Source organism: Cebus imitator, unplaced genomic scaffold (genome assembly GCF_001604975.1).
Source record: "Cebus imitator isolate Cc_AM_T3 unplaced genomic scaffold, Cebus_imitator-1.0 Scaffold117, whole genome shotgun sequence".
Lineage (NCBI taxonomy): Eukaryota > Metazoa > Chordata > Mammalia > Primates > Cebidae > Cebus > Cebus imitator.
The window spans coordinates 7,822,532-7,850,110 of NW_016107432.1; the positions used below are offsets into that span (position 1 = coordinate 7,822,532).

The 27,579-nt window shown below is 47.1% G+C and overlaps 1 protein-coding gene across 2 annotated transcripts in view; it reads left to right on the forward strand.

The window, feature by feature from the left end:
* EVC2 (EvC ciliary complex subunit 2) overlaps positions 1 to 23,283 on the forward strand; it is a 159,034-nt gene extending 135,751 nt beyond the window's left edge. The window contains exons 18-22 of one of the 2 annotated variants that reach the window (XM_017539147.2): positions 7,024 to 7,238; positions 9,019 to 9,106; positions 17,254 to 17,450; positions 20,615 to 20,716; positions 22,578 to 23,283. In XM_017539147.2, coding sequence (XP_017394636.1) covers positions 7,024 to 7,238; positions 9,019 to 9,106; positions 17,254 to 17,450; positions 20,615 to 20,716; positions 22,578 to 22,845 — 870 coding nt within the window. In that variant the 3' untranslated portion in view covers positions 22,846 to 23,283. The remainder of the gene's footprint in view (positions 1 to 7,023; positions 7,239 to 9,018; positions 9,107 to 17,253; positions 17,451 to 20,614; positions 20,717 to 22,577) is intronic. The other variant, XR_001828310.2, reaches the window with a different exon arrangement.
* Positions 23,284 to 27,579: the final 4,296 nt, after the last annotated feature.

The following is a 27,579-nucleotide window of genomic DNA, read 5'->3' on the forward strand; positions in this document are numbered from 1 at the left end:
TCACCTGATTAACAAATTAAAGCAGAGTGACTCATGTGATCATTTTAGAATACAGAGAATAAGTTTTTATGTTAGTCTGTTCTTGCATTGCTATAAATAAATACTTTGAGACTGGGTAATTTATAAAGGGAAGAGATTTAATTGGCTCATGGTTCAGCAAGCTATGCAGGAAACATGATGCATCTGCCAAGCTTCTGGAGAGGCCTCAGGAAACTTACAATCATGGTGGAAGAGGAAGGGAAAGCAGGCGTGTCTTACATAGCCTGAGCAGGAGGAATAGAAGTGGGGGGAGGTGCTACACGCTTTTAAACAAACAGATCTCATAATAATTCTATCATGAGAACAGCACCGAAGGGATTGTGCTAAACAGTGATCCAACCACCTCCCACCAGGCTCCACCTGCAACACTGGGGATTATAATTCAATGTGAGATTTGGCCACACCCAAATATCATGTTCTTTTCACATTTCAAAATATAGTCATGCCTTCCCAACAGTTCCCCAGAGTCAACTCATTCCATCAGTAACTCAGAAGTCCAAAGTCTCATCTGAGACAATGTAAGTCCATTTCACCTATGAGCCTGTAAAATAAAAAACAAGTCTGGGCACATTGGCTCACACCTGTAATCCTAGTACTTTGGGAGGCCGAGGCAGGTGGATCATGAGGTCAGGAGATCGAGACTATCCTGGCTAATGGGTGAAACCCCATCTATATTAAAAATACAAAAAAATTAGCTGGGCATGGTGAGTAGCCTGTAGTCCCAGCTACTCAGGAAGCTGAGGCAGAAGAATTGCATAAACCCAGGAGGCAGAGGTTACAGTGAGCCAAGATCATGCCACTGCACTCCAGCCTGGCGATGAAGTGAGACTCTGTCTCAAAAAAATATAATGGACAATTTAATAAAACAAAATAAAATAAAAAACAAATTAGTTACTTCCAAGATGCAATGGAACCACAGGCATTGGGTAAATATTCCTGTTCCAAAAGGGAGAAATTGGCCAAAAGAAAGGGGCTACAGGCCACAGGCAAGTCTAAAATGCAGGATGGTAGTTGTCATCTTAGGATGAAATGCAGGATGGTAGGTAGCATCTTAAAGCTCCAAAGTAATCTCCTTTGACTCCATGCCTCATATTCAGAGTATGCTGGTGCAAGAGATGGGCTCCAAAAGCCTTGGGCAGCTCTGCCCCTGTGACTTTGCAGAATTCAGCCCCCACAGCTGCTCTCAAGGTCTTATGTTGAGTGACTGCAGCATTTCTAGGCACAGGATGCAAGCTGTCAATGGATCTACCATTCCAGGGTCTAGAAGATAGTGGCCCCCTTATCACAGCTCCAGTAGGCAGTGTCCCAATGGGGACTTGGTGTGGGAGCTCCAACCCCACATTTCCCCTAGTAGAGGTTCTCCACGAACCTGCCCTAGTAGAGTTTCTTGATGAAAGCTCTGCCCCTGCAGAAGGCTTCTGCCTGGACATCATGGCTTTTCCATATATCCTCTGAAACCTAGGCAGAGGCTCTCAAGACTCACTCTTTCATTTTTCATTCTGTGCACCTGTAGGCTTAACACCACATGGAAGCTGCCAAGGCTTATAGTTTATATCCTCTGAGCAGTGGCTCAAGCTGTACCTGGGGCCCTTTGAGCTGAGGCCAGATGCAGGGATCAAGGTCCCAAGGCTGCACAGGGCAGCGGGGCACTGGGCCTGGCCCAGGAAACCATTCTTTCCTCCTAGGCCTCTAGGCCTGTGATTAAAGGGCTGCCATGAAGGTCTCTGAAATGCCTTTGAGGTCTTTTTTCCATTGTCTTGGCTAGGGTGGGCTGCAAATGTTCCACACTTTTACACTCTGCTTTCCTTTTAAATAGAAGGTCCAGCTTCAGGCCATTTCTTTGCACACACCTATGAGCATAGGTTTTTAGAAGCAGCTAGGTCACATCTTGAATGCTTTTCTGCTTAGATATTTCTTCTATCAGATACCCTAAATCATCACTCTCAAGTTCAAAATTTCACAGATCTCTAGAGTAGGGGCACAATGCCACCAGTCTCATTGCTAAAGCATGGCAATAGTGACCTTTACTCTAGTTTCCAATAAGTTTCTTATCTCCATCTGAGACCTCCTCAGCCAAAAATTCATTGTCCATATCACAATCAGAATTTTGATCACAATAATGTAGCAAGTCTCTAGGAAGTTCCAAACTTCCCCTCATCTTTCTTCTTCTGAGCCCTCCACACTTTTCCAACCTCTTTTGGTTAACCAATTCCAAAGCTGCTTTCACGTTTTCAATTATTCTTGCAGCATTACCCACTCCTCAGTACCAGTTTTCTGTATTAATCTGTTCTCACATTGCTATAAAGGAATATCTGAGACTGGGTAATTTATAAAGAAAAGAGGTTTAATTGGCTCACGATTCTGCAGACTGGGAAGCATAATGCATCTGCTTAGCTTCTGCGGAAACTTCAAGAAACTTACAATTATGGCAGAAGACAAAGGGGAAGGGGGCACATCTTACATGGCTGGAGCAAAAGGAAGAGGGAGTGGGGAAGGCACTACACAGTTTTAAACAACCAGATCTCACTATAACTCACTCACTGTCACAAGAATGGCACCAAAGGGATGTCGCTAAACCATTCATGAAGGATCCACCCCCATGTTCCAATCACCTTCCAGCAGGCCTCACCTCCAACACTGGGGATTACAATTCAACGTGAGATTTGGGTGGGGACACAAATCCAAACCATATCATTCTTTTACTGAATTTAACACCCATTCAAGATAAAACTCCTTAGCAAATTAATAATAGGAGGAAACCTCCACAGAGTACTTAGCCAAAGTCCACAGCGAGTATTACATTCAAGGTGGTTACCATGAGGCGGACCACTGCCCTGAATTCCAGGTGGAGGAAATAGAGCCTGCTGAGGGAAGAGCAGGTCTAAGGTTATTTAGTGATTTAGGGGCAGAGTGGGGCACCAGGAATAGTTAGGCTTCAGTGCATGATTCATCTGCTCATCCTAAAAGCCCAAGAAACACCCTCAGTACAGCCCTAAAATGCAGAGTAGTGCTTTTTACTTGAGACCACTCTGATTTCTATCAGTATAATAATTGGAGAGTACAACACTTACATTTTTTATCTTAAAATTCTTTTGAGGAATTGCTACCTCCAGTTTGTTTAGAACAGAGAGTTAGTGTGTCCTGAGTTGGGAGCAGCTGATAAATCAGATCATGTGTATTATTAAACGGGTGGGAAGGCAATGCATATGATACGCTCTTTCTTGAGTTTGCTTTTGGAATGAAGACAAACCTGTTGTTTTGTTCCAGATATTAGACTTGCGTTCTGCAATTTGCTCGTTCTGTGTAAACCACTCTCCTACTGGGAATGAGCTTTTAGGCTGTTCAACATTCAGGAGAATTAAAAAACCATGAAATGGAATGCTGTGGAAGAAATTACTCCTAAGAAAACCATATCAAGTGTACCTTATCTGATGAAATATTTAGACTATTTTGCAAAATTGGAACATATGCAGGGCCCAATTAGATCAGAGGGCCAAGTGACAATGATAGGCAAATTTAAATGGGATGGACTTACTCCTGACAGATAACATGACCCCAAACAAATGGTACCCGCCGTATTTGCATTTCAGTTTAAATTTCTGTGTACTTACTTTCCCAAGCCTGACTTGGCTTCTTCTTCTTCTTCTTTTATTGTTTTTTGTTTTGAGACAGAGTCACTGTCACCCAGGCTGGAGTGCAGTGGTGTGATCTCAGCTCACTGCAACCTCCACCTCCTTGGTTCAATTGATTGTCTTACCTCAGCCTCCCAAGTAGCTGGGACTATAGGCATGCACCACCATGCTCAGCTAATTTTGTATTTTTAGCAGAGATGGAGTTTCACCATATTGGCCAGGCTGGTCTCAAACTCCTGACATCAAGTGATTCTCCCCTGTCGACCTCCCAAAGTGCTGGGATTACAGGCGTGAGCCACTGTGCCCAGCCTCAGCATCTTCTGATCTTCTCTCTGCCCTTCTCCCCATATGCCACTCGCCATCTTCTGTTGATTCGGCCTGGATTTTCTCATTTCCACCTTTGGCTGCCCAGCTTCACTTGTCTGATGTATTAGATCTGAACAACAGAAATAATCTTGATATTAGCCAGCGTCAGTGGAGCTCTCATTATGTCCAAAGCAGTGGTTAAGTGTTTAAACCTACGTCCATCCCATGACGTTTTCATACCCATTCTAGAGATGAAGGAGCTGAGGCTTAGGAAGGTTAAGTCATTTCACCAAGATCCCACAGCTGAAAAGCAGACTTTAAACCTTCTGCCTCCAAAGCCTATGCTCCTGTCCTAACCTCAATTTCTGCTTACCTCCCTTTCTCCCTACTCTAGTTAACCCTCTGCACGATGGTTAAGGGGATGTTCCTGAAAAATAAAAGTGATGACTCACAGCCCCATCCCCAGCTCTAAATTTAAAAATCCCACCTTTCATTGCTGCCTCCCTCAGATCCTGCGTTTTAGCCCCTGGACCTTCTTGCTGCCTCTGAGCATTGGAGACACATTCAGGCATGTGTCCCTTTGAAGGATCTCTGCCTAGAATGCTTCTGCTGTACCGACTTGCGAACTCCGTAGTCTAAGACAAACCCAAATGTTACTTCCTCTCTGAAGCCATCCATGATTCCCTCTGGCAGAGCTGAGGGAATCAGCTCCCGTAACCCTCCATCCCGAAGCAGATGTTGGCATTTCCATCACTGCAACTAGACAGTGAGTTTTCAGAGTGTAGGGGCCATGTCTTCTTCACCCATGAATCTCCCAATCTGTAATCTCTCTCCATTCTGTGTCTGTCTTCCCCTCCTTCCCTTTTCCCTCCCTCTATCCATGCTTCCATCCATCCATCCATCATCAACATTCATTCAGCAGATACATGTTGAGTGATTACTAGGGGTGTTTGAGCTGAGTGATGGGACCCAGAGTCAGAGACACCTGAAATCACCCCTAACTCTGCCTCTTGCCCAGCTCTGTGATTTCAGGAGACTTATTTATACCCTTTGCCTCAGTTACCTTATATACAAAATTAGATAATGAAAAATTCCTGTCTTATGTTGTTTTGTGAAGATTAAACAAACTAATTCATGTAAAATATGCTGAATAAAATCTGGCATCATATTGGCATTCAGTAAGTGCCAGCTGCTGTCATCCCTGTCATCATCATCATCATTAATCATCATCATTATTATTGTTACTCTTTCTGCTGCTGGGAGAAAGGTGAACACGTCAGTGATGCTCCTGAGTCCCTGCCCTCAGCATTTAAAACCTGGAGAGGAAATCAGGCATTAGAGAACACAATTCTGAAACCAGTTTTTGGATTCCAGTTGTACCAGGTGGCAGGCAGGTGTAAGGGTACAGGGGTTTGGAGACACCATCAGCAGATTATAAACTGTGGGACACATTTCCGCCTTATTTTCTATTCCTAACCAGGACTCTCCTGGTGCTTGAAAATCTCTGTGTGTTCCACTGTTCCTCTGGTGGCACAGGCTCAGGTATGAGCCTCCCTTCCCCTCGAGGTGGGCTGGGGCTGGCATCTGGGTAGAAGTGGGGTCTGTCTCCCGCTCCTGGCAATGCCGACAGCATGACAGCACACACTGCTGGAACTCCACTGGGCTGTGTTTCCTTGTGAGATGCTGTAGTGAGAGGGATGGTCATAGCTCCACATCTCAGCATGCTAGGAGCCCTGCTCAGGAGCTCTCAAAGCCTTGACACCCAAATGTTTGGCTGGGATAGAAGGTTCTCCATGCTGTGGCCTCCGTGTTACAGAGACATGCAGTCTTTCTCTGGCTGATTTTATTCTCTCGTGGTTCTTAAATAGTGTTTTAGAGTCTTTCGGGGGCTTTGAGATCCTTTTGAGTGTTTGACGCAAGCTTTGGCCTCTCTGCAGAAAGGCAGACCGTTCTGTACCTATGTGGGAGGGTTAAGGATCATCCTCCCCGGTGAGCTCCAGCCAGGGCCTCTTGGGATTTACCACCTTGTCCACCTTCCAGTCTTAACTGCAGTACTGACGAATCTGGTAAATACTGGGTTAAATGTGTCTGTATTCTCCAAGACCTGGGGCCCTCCTTCCTGCCCCTGTCATCCACCTAAGCAGGCTGTGGACAGTCTCTTATGCTGAGATTATCTAATCCTGGTGGCCTAAGAATGCAGATTACTGTTTGGCCAAGGAGAGACAGTGTAGCCCATTGGTTAAGAAAACAATTTCAGAGCTGCCTAGCCTGGCTTCAGATTCTGGATCTGTCACTCAGTAGTTGCATTATCTGGCAAATTAATTTAACTCTGTCTGCCTCAGTTTCCCTACCTACAAAGCAAGAGAAGTAAGAGTATGTATTCTGAAGGGTTGTTGTAAGGATTCAGTGAGATTCACTTATAAAAAGTACATAAAGCAGCGCCTGGCACGCTGACGGTGCTGGTGGTGGAGCCATGGTTGCTGTGTTCCAGTCTGGCTTTCGCCACGGTGGGCACATGCAGATACTCCACTGTATACAGTGACAGGTACCAACCACCAGGCACCCAGGCACTTTGTAGGCAGGGAGAAGGAGACACATCTGCCGTCAAAGAGCTCGCACTCTAGCAGAAAGCACAGGACAATAATTTCGGGTAACAGAGGAAACGGAGCGGATGCCAGGAGTAGTGGTGGGCATGTGAGGAGAGGGCGCCTGCGTCTCCCAAGGAACTCAGGGATCCCTTCACTGAGGAGCCCTTCATCAAGGAGGTTCTTTTTAAGCTGTGGAGTGAAAGAAGACTGGGGATTGGTCAGACAGACAGAGAAAGGCACTGCAGGTGGAGGGAACAGCATATGTGGAGGCATGGAGGTGACACAGGAGTGAGAGATTGTGGTGCACTCACACTGCACCGTGTGGCACAGCTGGATGGGGAACCAGGCAAGACAGGGCCATGCCAGGCTTCTAGCGACATGCCCAGGAGGTCAGATGTTGTCCTGCAGCCCACCCGCTTTGTGCAGTAGGGCTCACCATCTTTCCCCGCCTTGTGCAGGAGCTCCAGGAGCTGGAGAGGAAGCTGGAGGACCAGCTGGCACAGCAGGAGGCAGCCCAGCAGCAGCAGGCCCTGGCAAGCTGGCAGCAATGGGTGGCCGATGGGCCCGGGATTCTGAACAAACCTGGGGAGGTGGATTCTGAAAGGCAGGTCTCTACTGTCCTGCAGCAAGCCCTGAGCAGGAGCCAGACGCTACTGGAGCAACATCAGCAGAGGTAGGCTGCGTGCCCCGGGGCACGTGAAGATATTAGTCCCCTGAAGGCCTGGAGGGGCCAACGCAGGCATCTCCCACTCAGCCTGACCTTGCCCACCCTGGCCCTCACCTTCCTGCCTAAGGTGTCATCCCATCGCTCCAGCACGAGCTGCTGGCTCTGTAGCTTACTCCTTCTTCCCTGGTGTCCTTCTTCCCTTCAATTTAATATCATTGAAGTTTTACAGTTTAGCATTTTTAAACTTTTTATTTTTAAATATAGACTCACAAGAAGTTGCAAAGATAGTAGAAAGAGTGCCATGTACCCTTCCCCTCTTGGTAACATCTTACATAGTCATGGTATGTGAATTGACGCTGGCAAAGACAATGAACTAAACTAGGCCTTATTCCAATTTCACCACAAACATAGTATTTTATGTCCTGCTTTTGTAAAATTATAAAACAGTCCCCCAGTCTTTTTGTTGTTGTTGTCGTCGTTCTTTGTGTGGTTTTCAATTCGCATGAGACACTTAGCCTCGGCTGTGGCATGAAGAACTCTTGGAAAAACACAGTTTTTAACAGCTTCATACTTTTCCGCTGTGAATAAAAAATGAACATGGAAAGGACTGGAGGCAAAGTCTATACATAGTGTGGTTAATCTTTGAACACACACACTAAATTAATTGGAAGGAAATCGACCAAATTTCAATAGATGCGATTTCTGGGCAGTGAGATTACAGATGATGTTCATATGTTTTATTACACTCTTCTGTATAAACACATCGAAGTGCATTTCTGTCCCATTGAAATAATTGTGCGAGGGGGCTTAATCTGTGTGGTTGGAGGGAAATGCTCAAAGGTACTGGCTTAATTTAGCGTGGGATTTTAGGGCATATAATATTCATATGCTCCTGGAGGAGATGGCTTGTGATCAGACTTTTGATTTGAGTTGCACCTGCAGAAGCTTTGGGGTGTATTAGCCAGCAAGAGCATGAGGCTGATCCACGAAGCCAACTTGAACTGGCTGAAGCATGTGTTAAGCAGACCCCCTCGTGTGGGCATCAGGAAGCCGCATATGAAAAGGTGCCATCCTTTGGTTCTGGATGGCACCTTTTCACATGTGGCTTCAACCCAAGGGCACATGGTGGGTATAGACCCTGGATCCTGGTTTTCTTGGTCATCACCATGAGGACTGAGGCAGAGTTTTCCATGCAGCATCACAGAGATCACCCTGTAAAGTCACAGAAACGTCTCATTGTACCTGCCATGAAACTTTTCACTTTGAGGAGCCTCCTTCCCCGGGAACCCTCCTTGACATGTTATGTGCAAAGTAGCCTAGACAAGAAAAGGAAGGCAGTCTTTCTGGCCATCTGTTTCAATGGGCATAGTTTTAAAATTGTGTGGCTTAAATGTGTGATTCTTTTGTTGTTAAAATAACTAGGCTGGGTGCAGTGGCTCACACCTGTAATCCCAGCACTTTGGGAGGCCGAGGCAGGCGGATCATGAGGTCAGGAGTTCGAGACCAGCCTGACCAACATGGTGAAACCCTGTCGCTACTAAAAATACAAAAATTAGCCGGGCATGGTGGCATGCACCTGTAGTCCAGCTACTTGGCAGGCTGAGGCAGAAGAATCACTTGAACCTGGAAGGCGGAGGTTACAGTGAGCCAAGATCATGCCGCTGCACTCCAGCCTGGGCAACAGAGTGAGACTCCGTCTCTAAATAAATAAATAAATAACTAGATGATCTCATACTATCACTTTATAACAAAACCAAACTCAACGTATATTTTATTTTCACTCTAGTTTGAGAGAAGAGCAACAGAACGGTGTCGTCCTAGAAGACTTGTTGGAAAACATGGAGGCAGACACCTTCGCAGCCCTGTACAGCCAGGTGAGAGGACACTGGCTGTGTCTGAGGCCGCCCCCGGCCAGCACATCACTCCATCTTTTTCTCAGAGTCCACATTTCCTCACTTGCAGGATGGTGATGAGGAGCCTTGGGAACTGCAGAGCACATGTGTGCAAAGCCTCTGGCATGGCCCAGCACACAGAGGGCACTCAATCAGTGCTAATGGCAGCAACCACAACAGTAATCACGTTTCCCCCGTCGATGTTCTCTGTGGTTTGTCAGGCACCCAGATATTCTCCTTCTCCTCTATCTTTAACTAAGTTTAGTATACAAAAACTAGGCTCTACCAGGAACAAAGTGGGTCAGAGAAAACTGGGCCAGAGCCATAAATCAGCGATATTGCACCCCACATGACACCTCTCTGAGTTGAGATCAGCCAGCCTTTCTCATCCTTGGCCAGTCACAGCACTCACCTCCCTTCCTGATACACAGCCCCGAGGCCGTGCATGGAGCCTTATGCAGTCAGGTACCTGACTGTCTGCTACTGGTCGGGTTTTATACGCATCCCGCGATGGGCTTCCTGTGCTTCTGGTGTCTGTAAGTAGCAGGAAATATGATTTCAGACAGTGGTGAATGCAAACCACATGACTCCGGAGAGGCGCTTGCTCACGCAGTGACATCAGGGTCATGTTCTGCGATTCTTTTCACAGTTCCTTCTCACAGTTTCCAGCTGCCATAACTTTCAGAGCAACGAAAGAACTGGAAGAACTGCCACCATGCCTGTTCTTTCTCATCAAGGAAACAAATGCCCCCAAGTCCCTGCGGCGATTCCCCTCCCAACCTGAAAGCTGGCCCGCAGACCTTGCTAGCTGCAGGAGAGGTGCAAGTCACTTACCCCCAGCCTCTGAGAAGGGAGTCAGCAGGGAAGAGGGGTTGGGGCACTTTTAGGTGTCCAGCCGGCTACATCCACAGACACACCCAGCTTCCTGAATGGATTCGTTTTTTGTCACTGCTGTCACAAATGACCACAAACAGCAGCTTATCACAGCTACAAACTTACCTTGTAGTTCTGTAGGTCAGAAATCCAACATGGGTTTCTCCAGGCTAAAATCAAGGTGTTGGCAGATTTGCCTGCCTTTCAGAAGCTTTAGGGGGAGAATCTGTTTCCTGTTCACTTAAGTAATTGGCAGGGCCTGGTCCATTGTGGTTGTAGGACTGAGGTCCTTGTTTCTTTGCTGGCTGCCAGCCAGGGGATATTCCTGGCCTCCGGTGGCACCTACATTCCTTGGCTCATGGCATCCTTTCTTCATGTTCAAAGACAGCAAAATCATATCTCTCTGGCCCTTCTTCTGGCCTCATCATCTCTCTCTCTGACCTAACACAGAAGGAAGAACCTCTGCTTTTAAGGATCCACATGATGATTACGTTGGAACCACCTGGATAATCTAAGATAACCGCTTTCCCACCCCATCTCCAGGCCCTTGACCTTACTCTCATCTGCAAAGTACCCTTCTTGTAAGGTGACATTTTCGTAGGTCCCAGGATGGGAGCGTGGACATTTTGGAGAGGGGTCATCATGCTGTCGAATGTACAAAACAAGGTGCCACCGTTAGCACTGGAGTGACAGTGTCCAAACAGGGCAGGGAGGAGCCGGTGCTTCCTGCACACCTGCCATGCTGTGAGTGTTGTCCTAGGCACTTAGGTCTGTTATTCATTTAATCCTTGCAGAAAGATGGAAAATAGGCAGTATTATCCTGTTTTATGAATAAAGGGACTGAAGCACAGAGAGGTGGTGAAGGCATGAGGGCTCGCCACTGCTGGTGGGGGGCTCAGGATTCAGCCCAACCTGGTGCTGCACAGACTGTGCTCTTCCTGACCGGCTCTGAAGGGTCTGAAGCAGATGACCACCCCTGGCCTCTGTCTCTGCGTAACTGAGCCACCTCCCACTCTCCACTTTGATTCCCCCACCTTTTTCTTTGTTACTTTGAGACTCCACAGAAAGCAAGTATCACCAGTGGAATTTCAGCCAGGTTCATTTCTAGATTGTGGGCCCTTTCCAATTGTGAACTCTGCATGCATCTCAGTCTGCTTCTGCTATCATTCAAAATTCCTAGATTGGATAATTTATCAAGAACGGAAATTCTTGGCTGGGCATGGTGGCTCACGCCTGTAATCCCAGCACTTTGGGAGGCCAAGGCGGGCAGATCACGTGAGGTTGGGAGTTCAAGACCAGCCTGACCAACATGGAGAAACCCCATCTCTACTAAAAATACAAAATATTAGCCGGGTGTGGTGGCACACACCTGTAACCCCCGCTACTCGGGAGGCTGAGGTAGGAAAATCACTTGAACCCGGGAGGCAGAGGTTGCAGTGAGTCGAGATCGCACTATTACACTCCAGCCTGGGGAACAAGAGCGAAACTCTGCCTCAAAAAAAAAAAAAAAAAAGAATTAGAAATTTTTTATCAATTTTCTCACAATTTTGGAGGCTGGAAACTCCAAAATTAAGGCACCTGCATATGCAGTGTCTGGTGAGGACAGCTCTCTGCTTCCAAGAGGGCGCCTTGTTGTGGCGTCCTCTGGAGGGCAGGAAGACCATGTCCTTGTGTGGCAGAGGGGATGGCAAGGCAAAAAGGGCCTAGCTAGTTCCCTGGAGCCCTTTTATAAGACACTAATCCTATTCTTGAGGGCAGAGCCCTCATGGGCTCATCACCTCCCAAAGGCCCCCCTTCCTAATACAGTGGCATTTGGATTAAGTTTCAACATGAATTTTGGAAGAGACACAAATGCTCAAAAGGTAGCACTCTCCTGAAGAATTGGCTCTATGAGGAGTAAATGCGGCCACACTGGAAGCTCTGGGAAGCAGGGACCAGAGAGGGTTGTTGTTTTTCTCGGTCCCCAGCTTGGTGCTTTGTGTAGTCTGCCCAATAATATATACTCAGCTGAGCTTCTTTCTTCCCAACTCCTGTGTATTAATAAGAGCTCTCCAGAGAAACAGAACCGATAGGATGTGTCTGTAGAGAAAGAGATTTATTTAAGGAATTGGCTCACATGATTGTGGAGGCTGGTGAGTCCAAATTCTGCAGGGTTGCCCTGCAGGCTGGAGACTCAGGAAGGAGATGCACTTCGAATCCAAAGGCCGTCTCTGGAAGAATGATCTCCTGCTCAGGGCTGGTCAACCTTTTTGTTCTCTTCAGGTCTTCAGCTAATTGACTGAGGCCAGCCATATTATGGCAGGCAATCTATTTTCCTCAGAGTCCACCAGTTTAAATATGAATCTCATCCCAAAATGCCCCCACAGAAATAAGAGGAATGTTTAACTGAACATCTGAGTGCAGTGGCCCAGCCAAATTGACAAGTCAAATGAACCAGCACACCCAGTCTGGAGGAAGCCCCATATTTTGCCATTTTCTTTTTTGTACCAGAGAAAAGAATCATCAGGAAGCTCAGTCCTCCATCCTCCCTGTGTCCTTCCTCCTCCTGCTGCTCATCCTATGGAGAAGCAGGGAGGAAGTGGGGAGAGAGGCTGTCCACTGGCCACTCCGGGCCTCACTGTCACCCTCCTCTGCCTAGAGAGTGTGTCCCTGTGTTGCTTTATGGTCCATTTCTTTAATTTTTTTAATTATTATTTCAACTGGGGAACAGGTAGTTTTTGGTTGCATGGCTAAGTTCTTTATTGGTGATTTGTGAGATTTTGGTGCACCCACTACCCGAGCAGTGTATACTGTACCAGTGTGTTAGTCTTTTATCCGTCACTGGCCCCCCCTCTTCCCCCTGAGAACCCAAAGTCTATTATACCATTGTTATGCCTTTCCATCCTCATAGCTTAGCTCCTTTCATAAATAAGAACATACAATATATGGTTTTCCATTCCTGAGTTCCTTCACTTAGAATAATGGCCTCCAGCTCCATCCAAGTTGCTGCAGAGGCCATTATTTCATTCCATGCTGTGGCTCAGTAGTCGTCCATGGTGTATATACAGCACATTTTCTTTATCCACTCAGGTGATGGGCACTTAGGTTGGTTCCATATTTTTACAGTTGTGAATTGTGCTGCTGTAAACATGCTTGCACAAGTGTCTTTTCCATATAATGACTTCTTTTCCTCTGGGTAGATACCCAGTAATGGGATTGCCGGATCAAATGGTAGTTCTACTTTTAGCTCTTTAAAGAACCTCCATACTGTTTTCCATAGTGGTTGAACTAGTTGACATTCCCACCAGCAGTGTGAAAGTGTTCCCTTTTTACCCTTTGTGATCCATTTCCATCTGTAGATGTGGCATCAGATTCAAAGCTCATGACCCATGTGGATGCTTTTTGTGTCACCTCTTTCAGGAAGACTTGACCCAGTGAACTGACTTGTCTGGAGGATTACTGATCAGGGACCACTGCAGCTAAAGGGCTGTGTCAGTGGGTTGGTCCATCCCCACATTGACTGGTGGGATCCCAGCTGTAAAGGCTCAGACCCTGCCTCAGGAAGAGGTGAATCTGCAGGGTGTTTATGAAGTCACTGTTTATCCGTCTTGTATCCAACAAATGTCTCTCTGTTTCAGGAACTAGGTTAAGTGCTGGAGACAGGGAATCATGCATCATTGACTTCATCCTAAGAGCCTAGTTCCAGAGGCACGCTGGAAATGGGGCAGTTACAGCAGAGCTGGTTAAAACCATTGTGAGATCAGAGGAGGGACACCTGACCCAGAAGGTGGGGTCGGGGAAGAGTCGTGCAGAGTGCAAAAGAATACGCTGGAGAGAGACAGAGAGTAGCTTAGGAGAAATATGCTCTAGGCAGAAGGAAGCTCATGGGTAAGGGCTTAGTGGCCCTGGAGAGCAACAGTCAGGGAAGGATGAGTAGTTCAGCCTGACAGTGGAGGGAGGCCATGGACGGGGAGCGTCAGGACGTGGAAGGAGCTCTGGTATTTGGAACAGCACCTTTCCCTGTGGCTTCAGTGAAAGCACTTACCAAGGTCATAGCGACCTTGTGTTTCCAAGTGGTCGAGTCCCTGTCTTTGTTTCTCCTGACCTCTCTGTGGTCCCTGACCTCCCAGCCCACCCTTCTAAACACGTCCTCTCCTTGGCTTCTGGCACCTGGACTCGTTGCCTCCCACCCCTGGCCACCCCTGCTCAGGCCCCTTGCTGTACACTGCTCCTTCTCACGGCCTGTGGGTGCTGAGCACCCAAGAGCTCTGTCCTTGGGCCTCTTTTCCTCTCCAGCTACGGCCACTCCCTTGTTGATGTCATCTACATATTGCTCACTCCTAATTCCATCTCCTGATCTCGAGACTTGACCCACAACTGCCGGCTACATGCCTCCACTAGTCTCTCTGTCCAAATGGAACTACAGGGACCGCCATTCCTGTGCCCACACTTGCTCCCCCATCTCAGTAAATGGCAGCTCCCTTTACCCAGTGAAATATTGGTGCCATCCTTTATTTCTCTTCTCCTTTCCACGGAAGTTATTGGCTCTGCCATTGATATGTCTCCGAAGTCTGCTCACCCCTGGCCACCTCCCTCCCCTACTCTGTCCAAACTGCCTTCATCCCTCGCCTGGGATACTCTTCTTCCTCCACCTCTCTTGTTGCAGATGGTCCATTTTCACACACCACCCAACGCAACCTTTTGTAAGTGAAAATCAGCTCGTGCTGCTGCCCTGCTTAAGATTTTACCATGACTTCGCATTTCAGTGCAAATACAAGGCAAAATCCTTACATGGTGAAAAGGCCCCGTGTGAGCTGAACTCCTGTCCTTCTGACCTTTCTCCATCCCTGTCCTTGTCCCATGCTCCCTGCCAGCTTCCCCCCTCGGGGTCTCTGCTCTGGTTTCCCTTCTGTCTCCGTTTGCCCATGGCTTCCTTATTCCCTGCGTGTAGGTGGCTGCTCAGATGTCACCTCCTCAGAGAAGCCTTCCCTGGCCACCATCGAAAACATGGGCTGCCCCCACCCATCACCCTCTGTCCCTTTGTCCTGCCTCATGTTTCATCCTTGTCTGCTTTTTGAATGCCTACATCTGTCTCTTTGACTTGACTGTAACCCTGGTGAGGGCAGGGACTTTGTTTCACTCTCTGCTCTCACTCCAGTGCCTAGAAGAGCATCTGGCACCTAGTAGGTCTCCACCCTCATGTTATGAGTGAATAAGTGAGTTAATGCACCAGCAGTGTGCTGTGGCACGCTGCATAAAGAAATCCAACAATGACCATGTCCCGATCCCTGGGACCTGCGAGTGTCGTCTTACATAGCAAAAGGGACTTTGATTTGATGTGTGATTAAGTTAAGGATCTTTAGATGAGGCATGAGGACTCCCCTGGATCATCCCTGTGTTCTTAGAAGAGGGAGACAGGAGGGTCAGGGACAGGGGAGAAGGCTGTGTGATGAAGATGATGGAGACGGAGATTAGAGAAAGGTGATGAGGAAGGGGGCGGGCACTAGCCCAGGAACACAGGCGGCCTGCAGCAGCTGGAGGAAGCAAAGAGACAGATCCTCCCCTGGAGCCTCCAGGAGGAACCAGCCCTGCCCACACCTTGACTTTAGCCCAGTGAGGCTGATTTCAGACTCTGGTTCTCCAGAACTGTACGTAGATACATGTCTGTCATTTTACGCCACAAGTTTATGGTAATTTGTCACAGCTGCATAGGAAACTCACAGATGCCACCGCAGCAGCACCCGGCATTGGCTGAGTGCCTGCTGTTGGCCAAACACTGCATTCAGCTGCTTTGTAAAGTCAAGATTCCTTCTAGGTGAAGGTAACGGAAATTCAACTCACTGCTTTGAACATAAAAGGAGATGGATTGATCCCCCGCTGTCCCCCAGAAGAGCAGAACTGAGGTTTCAGGGCTCAAGTGGCCAAGGGACCCTCTGAGTCTTTCTGCTTCTCCATCTCTGATGAGCTGTCTCCACACAGAGGGACACGTGTAGCTGGCAGCCCTGAGTTCATGGTCTTTCAACACCCGGGCGTCCTGACGTTGCTGTGTAAAATGCCTCTCTCTCTCTCAGATTTGCCCTGTAAAACCCCAGGGAAGGTTTCTGATTGGCAAGTGGCCAGACACCCTGCCCTGTTACTGGGAGAAGTGGTTGGTTTTTGTGTCATTGCAGCATAGAACAGTTTTACAGGCCCTAGCTCATTTTGTCTGCACAAATGTCTTTGCTGTAGGTATTATTGTGACCCTTACTTTTGAGACAAGGTCCCACTCTGTCACCCAGGCTGGAGTGCCGTGACACAATCATGATTCACTGCAGCCTCGACCTCCCAGGCTCAAGTGATCCTCCTGCCTCAGCCTCCCAAAGTGCTGGGATTACAGGTGTGAGCCACTATGCCTGGCCAAAACCTTTAACTGTGAAATTATTTTAGATTCACAAGAAGTTCACAGAGCTCGTACAGTTTCAGGCCCCTGACCCCCATTTTCACTCAGTTTCCCACAGTGCTTCCTGTCAGACAGCATCAGAACCGGGAAGTTGACATCGATATGAAATGTACGTATAGTTCTCTGTCATTTTATCTCATGTACATTCATGTAACCAGCACCACCACCATCAAGACACAGAGCTGCCAACCACCGCAAAGACCACCTGTGCTGCCCCTTGATGGTTACGCCCCTCCCCTGCCCCACCTGGGCATCTACTTCTGCTCTCCAGCTCCAAGTGTCATCACGCTCGGGTGGCTACATGTGTGGAATCATGCAGCACGTGACCTTTGCACACTGGCTCTTTCCCCTCGGCTTAATGCCCCTGGGATGCTTCCAGTTCTTTCTTTTGACTGCAGAATGCCATCCTGTGGCATGGGTGTAGCACGGTGTCTTTAATGGTCCACTGGTTCTGGGACACTTCTGTTGTTTCCAGAGCCTGCACCGCTTACCTGGTGCCTAATGACTTCATGGAATGTGAGGCGGAGGAGAGAGACATTCATGATGAATCTCCCTGCTGCACGCTGGGGCTTTTGCTGTAGGGATTTGGGCACTGCCCCAGTGACTTGAGAGCAGCTGGACAGGATGGATGGAGGCTTTGGAAGTGACCTGGGAGCCAAGGTTGCTGACCAAATAGATTTTTTTGATAACTCCGAAAGTTTGGGAACATGCGTTCCAGACTAAGCTACTGAAATATTTATCACTCCAAGACAGAATGTCCTCAGAATGTGATCATGAAAAAGGGTGGTTCAAGTTGAGGGGTGGCGAGGGTCTGAGCTCCCTCCGCTGTTTCCCTTAGGAGCTGAGACTGGCGTCGTACCTGGCGAGGATGGCCGTGGTGCCCGGGGCCACGCTTCGCCGGCTCCTGAGCGTGGTGCTGCCCACAGCCTCACAGCCTCAGCTGCTGGCCCTGCTGGATTCGGGCAGTGAGAGACATCCGGACCACACGGCTGAGAGCAGTGGTGGAGTGGAGCAGGCTGACGTGGGCAGGTGGAGGTGAGTGCTGTGGAGGGGCTGCCTCCCAGGGCATGTCCCTGTCCTGAAGGGCCCCCATGAGTCCTTGAGGTCACGGTAGGCCCATGTATTTTGTTCATGCTTTCTAATTTTGTCACCAATTTATTTTTAGAATAGAATCTTAATAAGTTTACCCAGAGCCATAAATATGTCATTCATGCCCATTAAAGAAAATGTAAAAAAATGCATAAAAAGAGGCAGAAGAGTCTGGGCATCGTGGCTCATGCCTGTAATCCCAGCACTTTGGGAGGCCGAGGTGAGAGGACCACCTGAGGTCAAGAGTTTGAGACCAGCCTGGCCAAGATGGTGAAACCCCATCTCTACTAAAAATACAAAAATCAGCTGGGCGTGGTGGTGTATGCCTGTAGTCCCACCTACTCTGGAGGCTGAGGCAGGAGAATTGCTTGAACCCAGGAGGCAGAGGTTGCAGTGAGCCGAGATTGTGCCGCTGCACTCCAGTCTGGGCGACAGAGCAAGACTTTGTCTCAGGGACAAAAAAGAAAAGAAGAAGAGAAAGAAATATCCATGGTTCTACCACCTGGAAAAATAACTGCTAGTATCCCGTTAACATTGCTTCCTCCAGAAGGTATTTCTCTTCTGGGTTTTATGAGTGTGTGTCTGCAAGTGTGGGAGCATGTGTTTGTGTGTTGGTGTATGTGTGTGAGTGTGTCATGCATGTAAATATGTGTATTTGTATGTCGAGTGTGGAGAGGGCACGCAGTGGATACAGCCTTGCTACATTCTGCATTTCAGAATCTTGTAGCAGAAGCGATTTTGCTCCTTACCTGTTAACTTTCATGCAAATGTCCCCCATATAATTCCTACCCCATTACTTAGATTATATTTCCTGCTACTATTATTAACTTCAAATTTATTCTTTCAATGTTGTCGACATGTGGCACATGTGGATATTATTTTTACTGGCTCCTCATGCTGAGAGGTGTAGCATAGAGCATGGACGTGTCATCCTGTCACTGGACATTCAGTTTGGGCCCATTTCTTCCTTGATTGTGGGTAACTCTTTGGTCAGCAAAGGCTCTTTATGGGGAAAGGCAGGAAGGGGTGTGGAGTAAGGCGGGTTTGGGGGTCAGCCAGCAGTGCCCGTGGAGAATGTAGTAGGTGGGAAACAAGGCTTCGAGGAAAGCTGTGGCCAGGATGGAGATGTTGAGCTCCAGACCGTAAAGCTCGCAGCCTCAACAAGGACGCAGAGGAGGCCGGGAGGGCATCTGGGAACCTGAGAGCCCATGGAACTGCCATGACTGTGTGGATAGAATTTGTCCTGAGAAAAGGAGGAATGTTTTTCTTATCAGAGAGTATCTGACTCAAAAAGCCAGGAAGTACTGCTGAGGGTGAATAGAGTAAGGCTGGGATGCGAGGAAAGGTGAGGAAGAGGGAACAATAGCAGCGGGTGTGGGCAGGAGGCCACAGGGGCGAGGAGCCTTCCCAGTGGCCTTGGGGCCCAGCACAGTCGGGAAGTGCGATGTGGACCACAGTCAGAGGGCTGGGTGTGCGCTGGTCTGAGGGCTGGGTGTGGGTGTGGCCAGAGAGCTGGGCATGGGCGTGGTCACAGGGTTGGGTGTGGGTGTGGCCAGAGGGCTGGGATGGGCGTGGTCAGAAGGCTGGTTGTGGTCTGAGGTCAGAGGGCTGAGTGTGGGCGTGGTCAGAGGGCTGGGTGTGGGCGTGGTCAAAGGGTTGGGCGTAAGTATGGTCAGAGGAACTAGAGGGAGCCAGGGCAAGGCCACGTCTGCCAAACTGAATGTCCAGTGACAGGATGACAGTTACATATTCTGTGCTACATCCCTCCGTGGAATATTAGGAGCCAATAATATTAATATTATTAATAATATTTAAAGTAAAATCAGGTTTCACTGCCTGGTTTTCCCAGTGCACTGTCTGCCTGGCTGCCTGCGAGGACATGCAGGTGGCAAATACTCAAGGTGACTCTGGAGCAGGAACAGGTGTGACGCGGGGAGGCCACTTCCTCCTGCCTACCCCTGAGGACCTTGTTTTGGTGGCTGCCCCTTCAGCCAGCTTAGTGTCGGAGGCCGGTGGGGAGAGATAGACAGGCCAAGCTGGGACAAGGCAAGAGGACTGGAGGTCACTGACACCGTGGGCATGAGCATGACCTTTCTTTGTCCAGCCTCATGGCCAGGCAGCCTGGATGACTCTGGAGTCCCAGGCCACTAACCCAATCCCTGAGGGCAGGGCATATACTATTCTTGTGTCCCCAGCACCTGTCATCTGGCCATTACATCAGTTACGAGTCTTGGGTTTCAAGCAGTGGGAACTGAGTAATTAATCCAAGCAAGAATGGGGTGTATTGAGGGCCATGTCAGAATCCAGGAAAGAGCCTGCGTTCAGGCCCCAGGAAGGGCAGGGCCAGGGAAGCACTTGGGGCGTCCTCTCTGGGTGCTGCCTTCAGAGGACCGCCGTTCTCTGCTCAGGAGTTAGACTCCTGGGAGAGAGACTGCCTGGCCCAGTGTGGGAGAGGCTCTATCTCCAACAGCAGCTGGGCAGGTGTGAGCTGCCAAGGCAGAGGAATGAGTCTAGCACATCCTTTACTGACGACGCCTCCCACTCTCCCGGACAACACTCTCCAATGCCCTTTTTCAGTCTGGTACCACACAGCTTCGTGGCTTTATGGCTCCCCGCCTAGTCCACCTTCCAGGCTTCCCCTTTGCTTTCTCAACTTCTGTATTTGCACATGCATAAAGCACTATGGAGCTCCCACTCTGTCCTCTGCCTTAGGCACTAGGGCTACATGGAGGGTAAGAGACAAAGTCCTGCCTGCACAGCGTTCATCCCAGTGGGGGAGGCGGCCCGTGTGTCAGTCAGCCACAGAGCCCATTCCTTCATGAGTGCTCCAAGAGGCTCCCTTTGCTCAAATGTCTCCCCCAACCCCAGTCAGCCTTCTTCTGTCTGTGATCCCCTAAACTTGACCCCTTGAGGGCAGAGGTTGTATCTTGATCAGGCTCGAGAAGGCGTTTGATGGATGTGCAATGAATGAGGGAAAGAATAAATGGCGAGCTCTCTGGGGAGGGGGTTCCTAGTGGTAACCAAAGGTGGCATTGAGAGCTGGGTAGGATTACTCATCACTTAAAGATTTTGGTCTTTGTGAAACTATAAGACTCCCTTCTTGCCTACAGGAAACACCAGAGCTGGTGGCAAGCCTTAGACAGCAAACTGCGAGGAGATCTCATAAGCAGAGGGTTAGAAAAGATGCTGTGGGCTCGCAAGAGGAAGGAAAGGTAATGATGGGCACCTGCCTATGTGGCTGGGCTGGGGATGAGCCAAGCTGCCTGTGTGCCGGCATGGGGAGGCAGGAGGTGACAAGGAAAAGGAGATTGCTGCAAACAGACAAAGATTTGTGACCCTGAAGACAAATCTTTATTTAGTGGGCTGGATTTAGAAGCTGAAGATGAGCTTGTGGCTACCAGTGAGAGAATGTTCTCAACATTTATTAGCATTTAAGTTACTGTATTTATTTTAGCTAACAGCTATTTGTAATGGGATGTAATTAGAAGAATTCCTTATAGCTGCTTAGGCTACTGTTCACAAAGCCCTTTTATGTCTTGCTGCATGAAGCCTTCCAGAAAGTGGGGATGATAAAATGGAAACTCGGGGTGGTGGGGTCAGAAGAAGAGGCCCCAGGCCTGCGGATGGTAAACAGTGACCATGAGCTTTGGGGCTGCCTCACTGACTCCCTTTATTTCCTTAAACTTCCAACCTCGTGCTTTTTACCTTCAACCCAATGCATTTTTCCTTGGCTGTGGCTATCACACACCTAGAGAGCAGAGGGAAGTGAGGGGCGGAGCGGTCTTAGATTTCTGCAGACTGTTGACCAAGTGTCTCCTGTGATTCCAGCTAGAGAAGATGTAAACAAAAAGCAGCATCAGGGAGATTCCTAAGGGGTTGAACAGTGCTATCAATGTGTACTCCAGAAGCAGGGCTGTTCAGGGGACGTCTCTACCTCAGTCCTGCCCCTTCCACAACTGCGCAGAGCTAAGTTGAAGGTGCTGAGACCAAGCTTCATGGATTGTTCATGATAAAAACTTGGAACCATTAGTAGCCTGGTTATCATAATATAGTCTCAGATCTAAGTTAGATCAGGATATTGGCCAAAAGAAGTACATGCAATCCTAGATAAAGAAAATTAAATTCCATCTGTGGAACTCTAAAGTATACCATTAGGAACATTCCTAGGCTGCACTAATAGAAGTGGAGTGGATTCAGATCAAGAAACATGATGGTCCCACTCTCCTGGCTCACTGTGATGGCCTTTGCTCTGTCCAGAGGCACCATGGATCTATGGTGGAGAGACGGAGCTGGGTTTGAATCCTTGTGCAGATGTATTAGTTGCAAGGGCAGTAATTAGTGGTGATGGCAATGGAGCAGAATCTGCCACATGCCTCTGGGAGGGTCAGCAAGCCTGCCAGTGACATGCAGCAGGTGCATCCCCCATGACATGACCTTGTTCTGCCCTGCTTGGGCAGAGAGAGAGCATTGTGGCTTTCAGGATGTATAGGGCTCTTGGTGTTGGTCATGGTCACTATCAAGAGCACCCTGGGAGTCAGAGGTTGCACTACCCATGGCCAAGATTCCAGCACCCTTTTTATGGAACATTCTCAAAGTGTACTGCACTCTTCTATGGCAAGCACATTGTGCCTGACTTCTAACTGTTGCTTTGTAACCAGGTTTCATCAGGCTGCTTTTAGTGTGAGTCCCATAAGGTGTACTCATAAATGTTTAACCATTGGCTGGTGGGGAGGGGGAATGGTGGTTTCTGATTTGCAGCATTTGCCAATTTCCATGGTGTAAATATTCCCACCATGGCCGATCTGATGTCACACGAACAACGTGATGAAAGTGGGCTCTCAAAACTCCTGAAGATGGAATGGTCGTGAGCCAGGATGACTGCCGTGCACCACTGTCACAGGCTTCTGCTAATTTTACAGCAATCTGGTGACCAAGGAGGAAAATAACCTTTCCTTAAAATGGCATTGGATTGGGGAATTCAGGACTCAAAGGGGGATTCTCTTGGAGAACTCAGCACACTCTGGAGGGTACATTACCAAAAATGTTGAATTTGTTCTTTTCTTCCTTCTTTAGCATATTAAAGAGGACATGTCTCCCTCTCAGAGAGAGGATGATATTCTCTGGAAAAGGAGGTTGGCCACACCTGTCACTGGAGCCCATTGGCGAACTGGCCCCTGTATCCATTGTAGGGGCAGAAACCATTGATATATTAAACACAGGAGAGAAGCTCTTTATATTCAGAAATCCAAAGGAGCCAGAGATCTCACTGCGCGTTCCTCCCAGGAAAAAGAAGAACTTTCTGAATGCCAAAAAGGCCACACAGGCCTTGGGCATGGACTAGCCCAAGGGAAAGCCCCACGGGAGCACCTGATGACAGAAGGGATTATTTTCTCCTGCCAAGCAGTCTGTGTGTGTGTGTGTGTGCTTATAATGTACAACTCGCAAATATAGATTGCACATGCAGAAGGCACAGAACCCCCAGTGCATGCCCACTTTCACTGACTTGGTTTAATCTTGTCTCATGAATTTCCAGATGGCCCACTGTCTTCCATATCACAAGGACATGAGTACTCCCTTTCAGCCCCACCTCCCCAGGCCCCTGAGGGAGACCCCTACCCTGCAATCCACACAACATCCTCTGCTGAATAAGGTATGGGCTGTGTGGTGATAGCCAGATTCTCTGCTCTTAATGTTTTGTGTTTCTTACCTATTCTATTTTTATAAAGGGAACTTTAAAAAATAAATGTGTTTTGCACAAAGCTCTTTCTAATGAAACCCATGTTTGCTTTACGTAAGAGGTATTTATTTGTAACCATGTCTTGTGTTTTCTTCCCTGTGTGGTGTTCAATAGAGAGATTCACCCTCCATCACTCCAGTTGCCAAAAAAATGTGCCAGCCCCTGGGGTCTACCTTCACCAATTCAAATCAGGGTTATTTTCCCATTTTACAAATGAGGAAATTCAATGGCATAGAAAACTGAAGTGATTTTTACAAGATCATAAAGCTAATAAATAGGAAAATCAGGATTCACGCTTTATGGCCCCCAAACTTTATCCTTTGTCCTGGCCTTGATCCATGGACACATAACAGCCCTCACACGGTTACCTATAAATAGACTATGTCAAGTCCTTGTGATTCACCAGGCGCCTGTGTAAGTGCTGACCCTTTCCATCCACACAGCAGTGCCTGAGGCCAGTGATGTCTCACTGGGGCTGGACCACATATGGTATCAGCAAGGCAGATAATACAATTACAGTGGGTATTTCCTGATAGGAGGGGATGATGAGGATGGGTATCCTCTCACCAGCAAGGGAAGAAAGGGATGATTGATAAAAGATCAAACATCTGTCACATGAGAGGTGCTGCTAGACCCTTCCACCAACAACTTTAACCTACTTTTTAATGGTCACTTATACCCCAGCAAGGTGAGTATCCCTATTCCCATTTTACTGCCAAGGAAGCTGAGACTCAGAGTTTAAATAATTTGCCTACAATCAAACCACCTCTATGGGAGGAATCCTCAATTTGAACCTGAGTCTCCTAACTTATCTGCCTTGGATGTCCCATTTCCATTGGCAACAAGAAGACTAAGTCTTATTTGCAGTTTCCTATTAGCATGAAGGCAGCACCGGGACAGGGACCTTGACTGGGTTGCACTTCTCCCAGGGGACAGCAGCTGTGCACCATCTTCAGCTGCCACTTGACTGGCTGCATTGGCAGGAATGTGCAGGTAAGCAGTTTGAATGCAGAGGAGAAGAGATGATGGCGCCAGTTTTCCCATCAATCAGAATGTCCAATGGGCCTTGAGTGAGGACAGAGAAAGAGCAATGATTTTTACACACAGGACAGCAGAGTGGAGAATGCATGGTCCTGGGAATAAACAGACTGGAGTTCAAATCCTGCTCCACTACTTGTGAGCCATGTGTTACTGGGCAGGTAGATACATCTGGATCTATAAAGTCTACAACATCTATGTCCTTCTCTTCCTTTTTAAGGCAAATGTCTGCATTTCTGATCATTTCCTGCATCTACAAGGGCTCTGCTAGAATTATGCATAGTTGAAAGTAGATTGCATGCAAAGATTTCAAAAAATAGCTCAAAATTATAGGCTGAAGCCTGATTGAAGAGGCTATTAACAACAGGAGGTGCCCAAGCTGCTCAAAATCTAGTGTTTGAACCAATAACTCCTTGTGTTAATAAAGACTAACTGCTGATTTATCCTTTGTAAAATTACTGCACAAAAAAATGCCAAGATGTGTTGGAGAAAGCCTGTTTCTGGAATCAGATAGACTGGGTGTAAATTGTGGCTCTGCAACTTTTCAGCAGTTACTTTACCACTCTGAACTTCAGTCTCTTCATCTGTAAAACAGAGGTCCTAATGCCTTACTTTAGAATAGGGATGTTGTAAAGAGTGAAGATACTAGATATTATGTCTATAGTGTTGATGAAATGTTGGTGGGCAATAAGGTAGTTTATTTATTTGATTATATTTTAACAACTTCACAAAAATAAATTCAATATAATATGGTTTGGCTCTGTGTCCCCACCTAAATCTCACCATGAATTGTTATCCCTATAATCCCCATGTCTCAAGGGCAGGACCAGGTGGAGATAATTGGATCATGGAGGCAGTTTCCCTCATACTGTTCTTGGGAGTGAGTCTCACGAGATCTGATGGTTTTGTAAGTGTCTGGCATTTCCCCTGCTGACATTCCTTCTCCTTCCTGCTGCCCTGTGAAGAAGATGCTGTTCTTTCCCTTCATCTTCTGCCATGGTTGTAAGTTTCCTGAGGCCTTCCCAGTCATGCCGAACTGTGAGTCAGTTTAACCCCTTTTCTGTATAAATTACCAAGTCTCACGTATTTCCTTATAACAATGTGAGAACAAACTGCTTCTTTCATTCCTTTTGCCACTCTAGGTGAAGGCAGTTTTCTTGAAGGGCTGTATCTTCACACGGAAGCTTAATCATGAGAGAGAAGCTCCAAGGGACTTGGACTGAGAGGACTTGAGCTCAAGTACGGGTTTTGTTACTTACAAACTGGGCAAAGTTGATAAATTTCCTAAGTCTCTGTGGGGCTCAGCTCCCTGTATATTCTGTCTTCAAGGAGTTTGATCTAGTTGCATTGACTGACACAAAAATAAAAAATTGGTAAATGCAAAGGGTAAGACACACATATGAAAATCCTGCCATGGGAATTTGGGAGTGAGGTCACACCTGGCAGGGTCAGTTGGTGCTTATAACTCTTCTACATTTCCACATTGCACTCTTCGGAAGGAAGTCAGTATGAGCAGCACACATTTAAGGAATAGGGACATAATTCCACCTCCACGAGGGCAAAGTGTCTACATAGATTATTTGGAATTCTGCATGGGAGATGATCTCCATTTATTTTTCAATTTTTTTTAAATCAGTATGGACTCATGGATATTTATTTTACACTTTGAGTTATAAGCAAATAACAGTTTGTTTCCCCAATTTTTCCAGCTTTGAACATTGGGAGCTCATTCTGTTGTCTTCCATATCCCTTTAACATAACCCCATCAGTGCACATTTTTAAGTTTTTCTGAGTACTTCCTTATTTTATGACACTATAAGATCGTCTAAAAGGTGAACATTATAACAAATGAGCACTATAAAAAAATTCTCATCTTCTGTGTTTCCTGTCTCAGTACTAGAATCAGACATTTCTCCAAGGAGTCTGATTCCTTGTATTGGAGAACGGTATTAGAAACCAAAATCTGAGCACTAGATGTGCTTGTTGTTACTGCAGTGTTGTTGCTTTTAGGCCCTCGAGGCTGACAGAGCAAGAAAATATATGTGTGCATACTAACCTGTTTATATACACATACACATTAATATTTTCACATGTGATAATCTGTGTCTATGTTAAGCTAAATATGAATTTACTGATGTCTCCAGCATGAATCCATTGCCAAATGGATCATTCTGGCCTTCTCCCCTTTTCTTTTTTATCTTTTTTTTTTTTTGAGACTTGATCTTACTCTGTCACCCAGGCTGGAATGCAGTGGTACAATCACAATTTATTGCAGCCTTGGCTTCCCGGGTTTAAGTGATCCTCCTACCTCAACCTCTCAAGTAGCTGGGACTACAGATGCATACCACTGCATCCAGCAATTATTATTATTCATTATTATTATTATTGTAGGGACAGGTTCCCACTATGTTGCCCAGGCTGCTCTCAAACTCCGAGACTCAAATGATCCTCCCACTTTGGCCTCCCAAAGTGCTTGGATTACAGGTGTGAGCCACCACACCTGGCCCTTCTCCTCTCCATTCCAACCATGAAAAACCTGACTGCCATCTTTTCCCAGCCATTTACTTAAGTGTTCAGTTCCAGTACACACGTGCAGCATTATTAGGGTTGATAACCTGGACCCATGTGGGAAACAGCTTTCTCAGTAGAGTCCTTATGTGCAGTTTCTTTGACATTTAGTTTTAAAGACTTTATTCATTTAAATTATTTAGGTCAGCATCTTTTTCTTCCAACCTTTTCGGTGAAGTTGTTTCTTACATTTGAAATGCAGTTACATTATTTTGTCACATTCTGCATTGCTTCCCAGAATTCTCTGGATTTCTTAAACAATTTTTTAAATTTGCATATGATAAAGTCAACTTTGTATTTACATGGCACTATGTATTTGTTAAAATGATTGTATAAAATGATATAAATTTGTATAAAATGATATACAATCATTTTAATAAGCACATAGTGCCATGTATCCACAATTGTAGTATCATACAAAGTAGTTTTACTACCCTAAACAACTTCCTGTGTTCCACATATTCAGTCTTTACCTCCTCCACGTGGACCCCTGGCAATCACTGATCATTTTACTATCTCTACAGTTTTGCCTTTTCTAAAACGTCCTTATGATTGGAATTTGTCAAAGGTCAGCTAACTATATTTGTGTGGATCTGTTTCTGGGCTCTCTGTTCTGTTCCAATGATCTATGTGTCTGTCCTTCAATATCACACTATCTTGATTACTGTAGCTATATAGTAACTCTTGAAATTAGGTAGTATGAATTCTCCAACTTTGTTTTCCATTCCACAT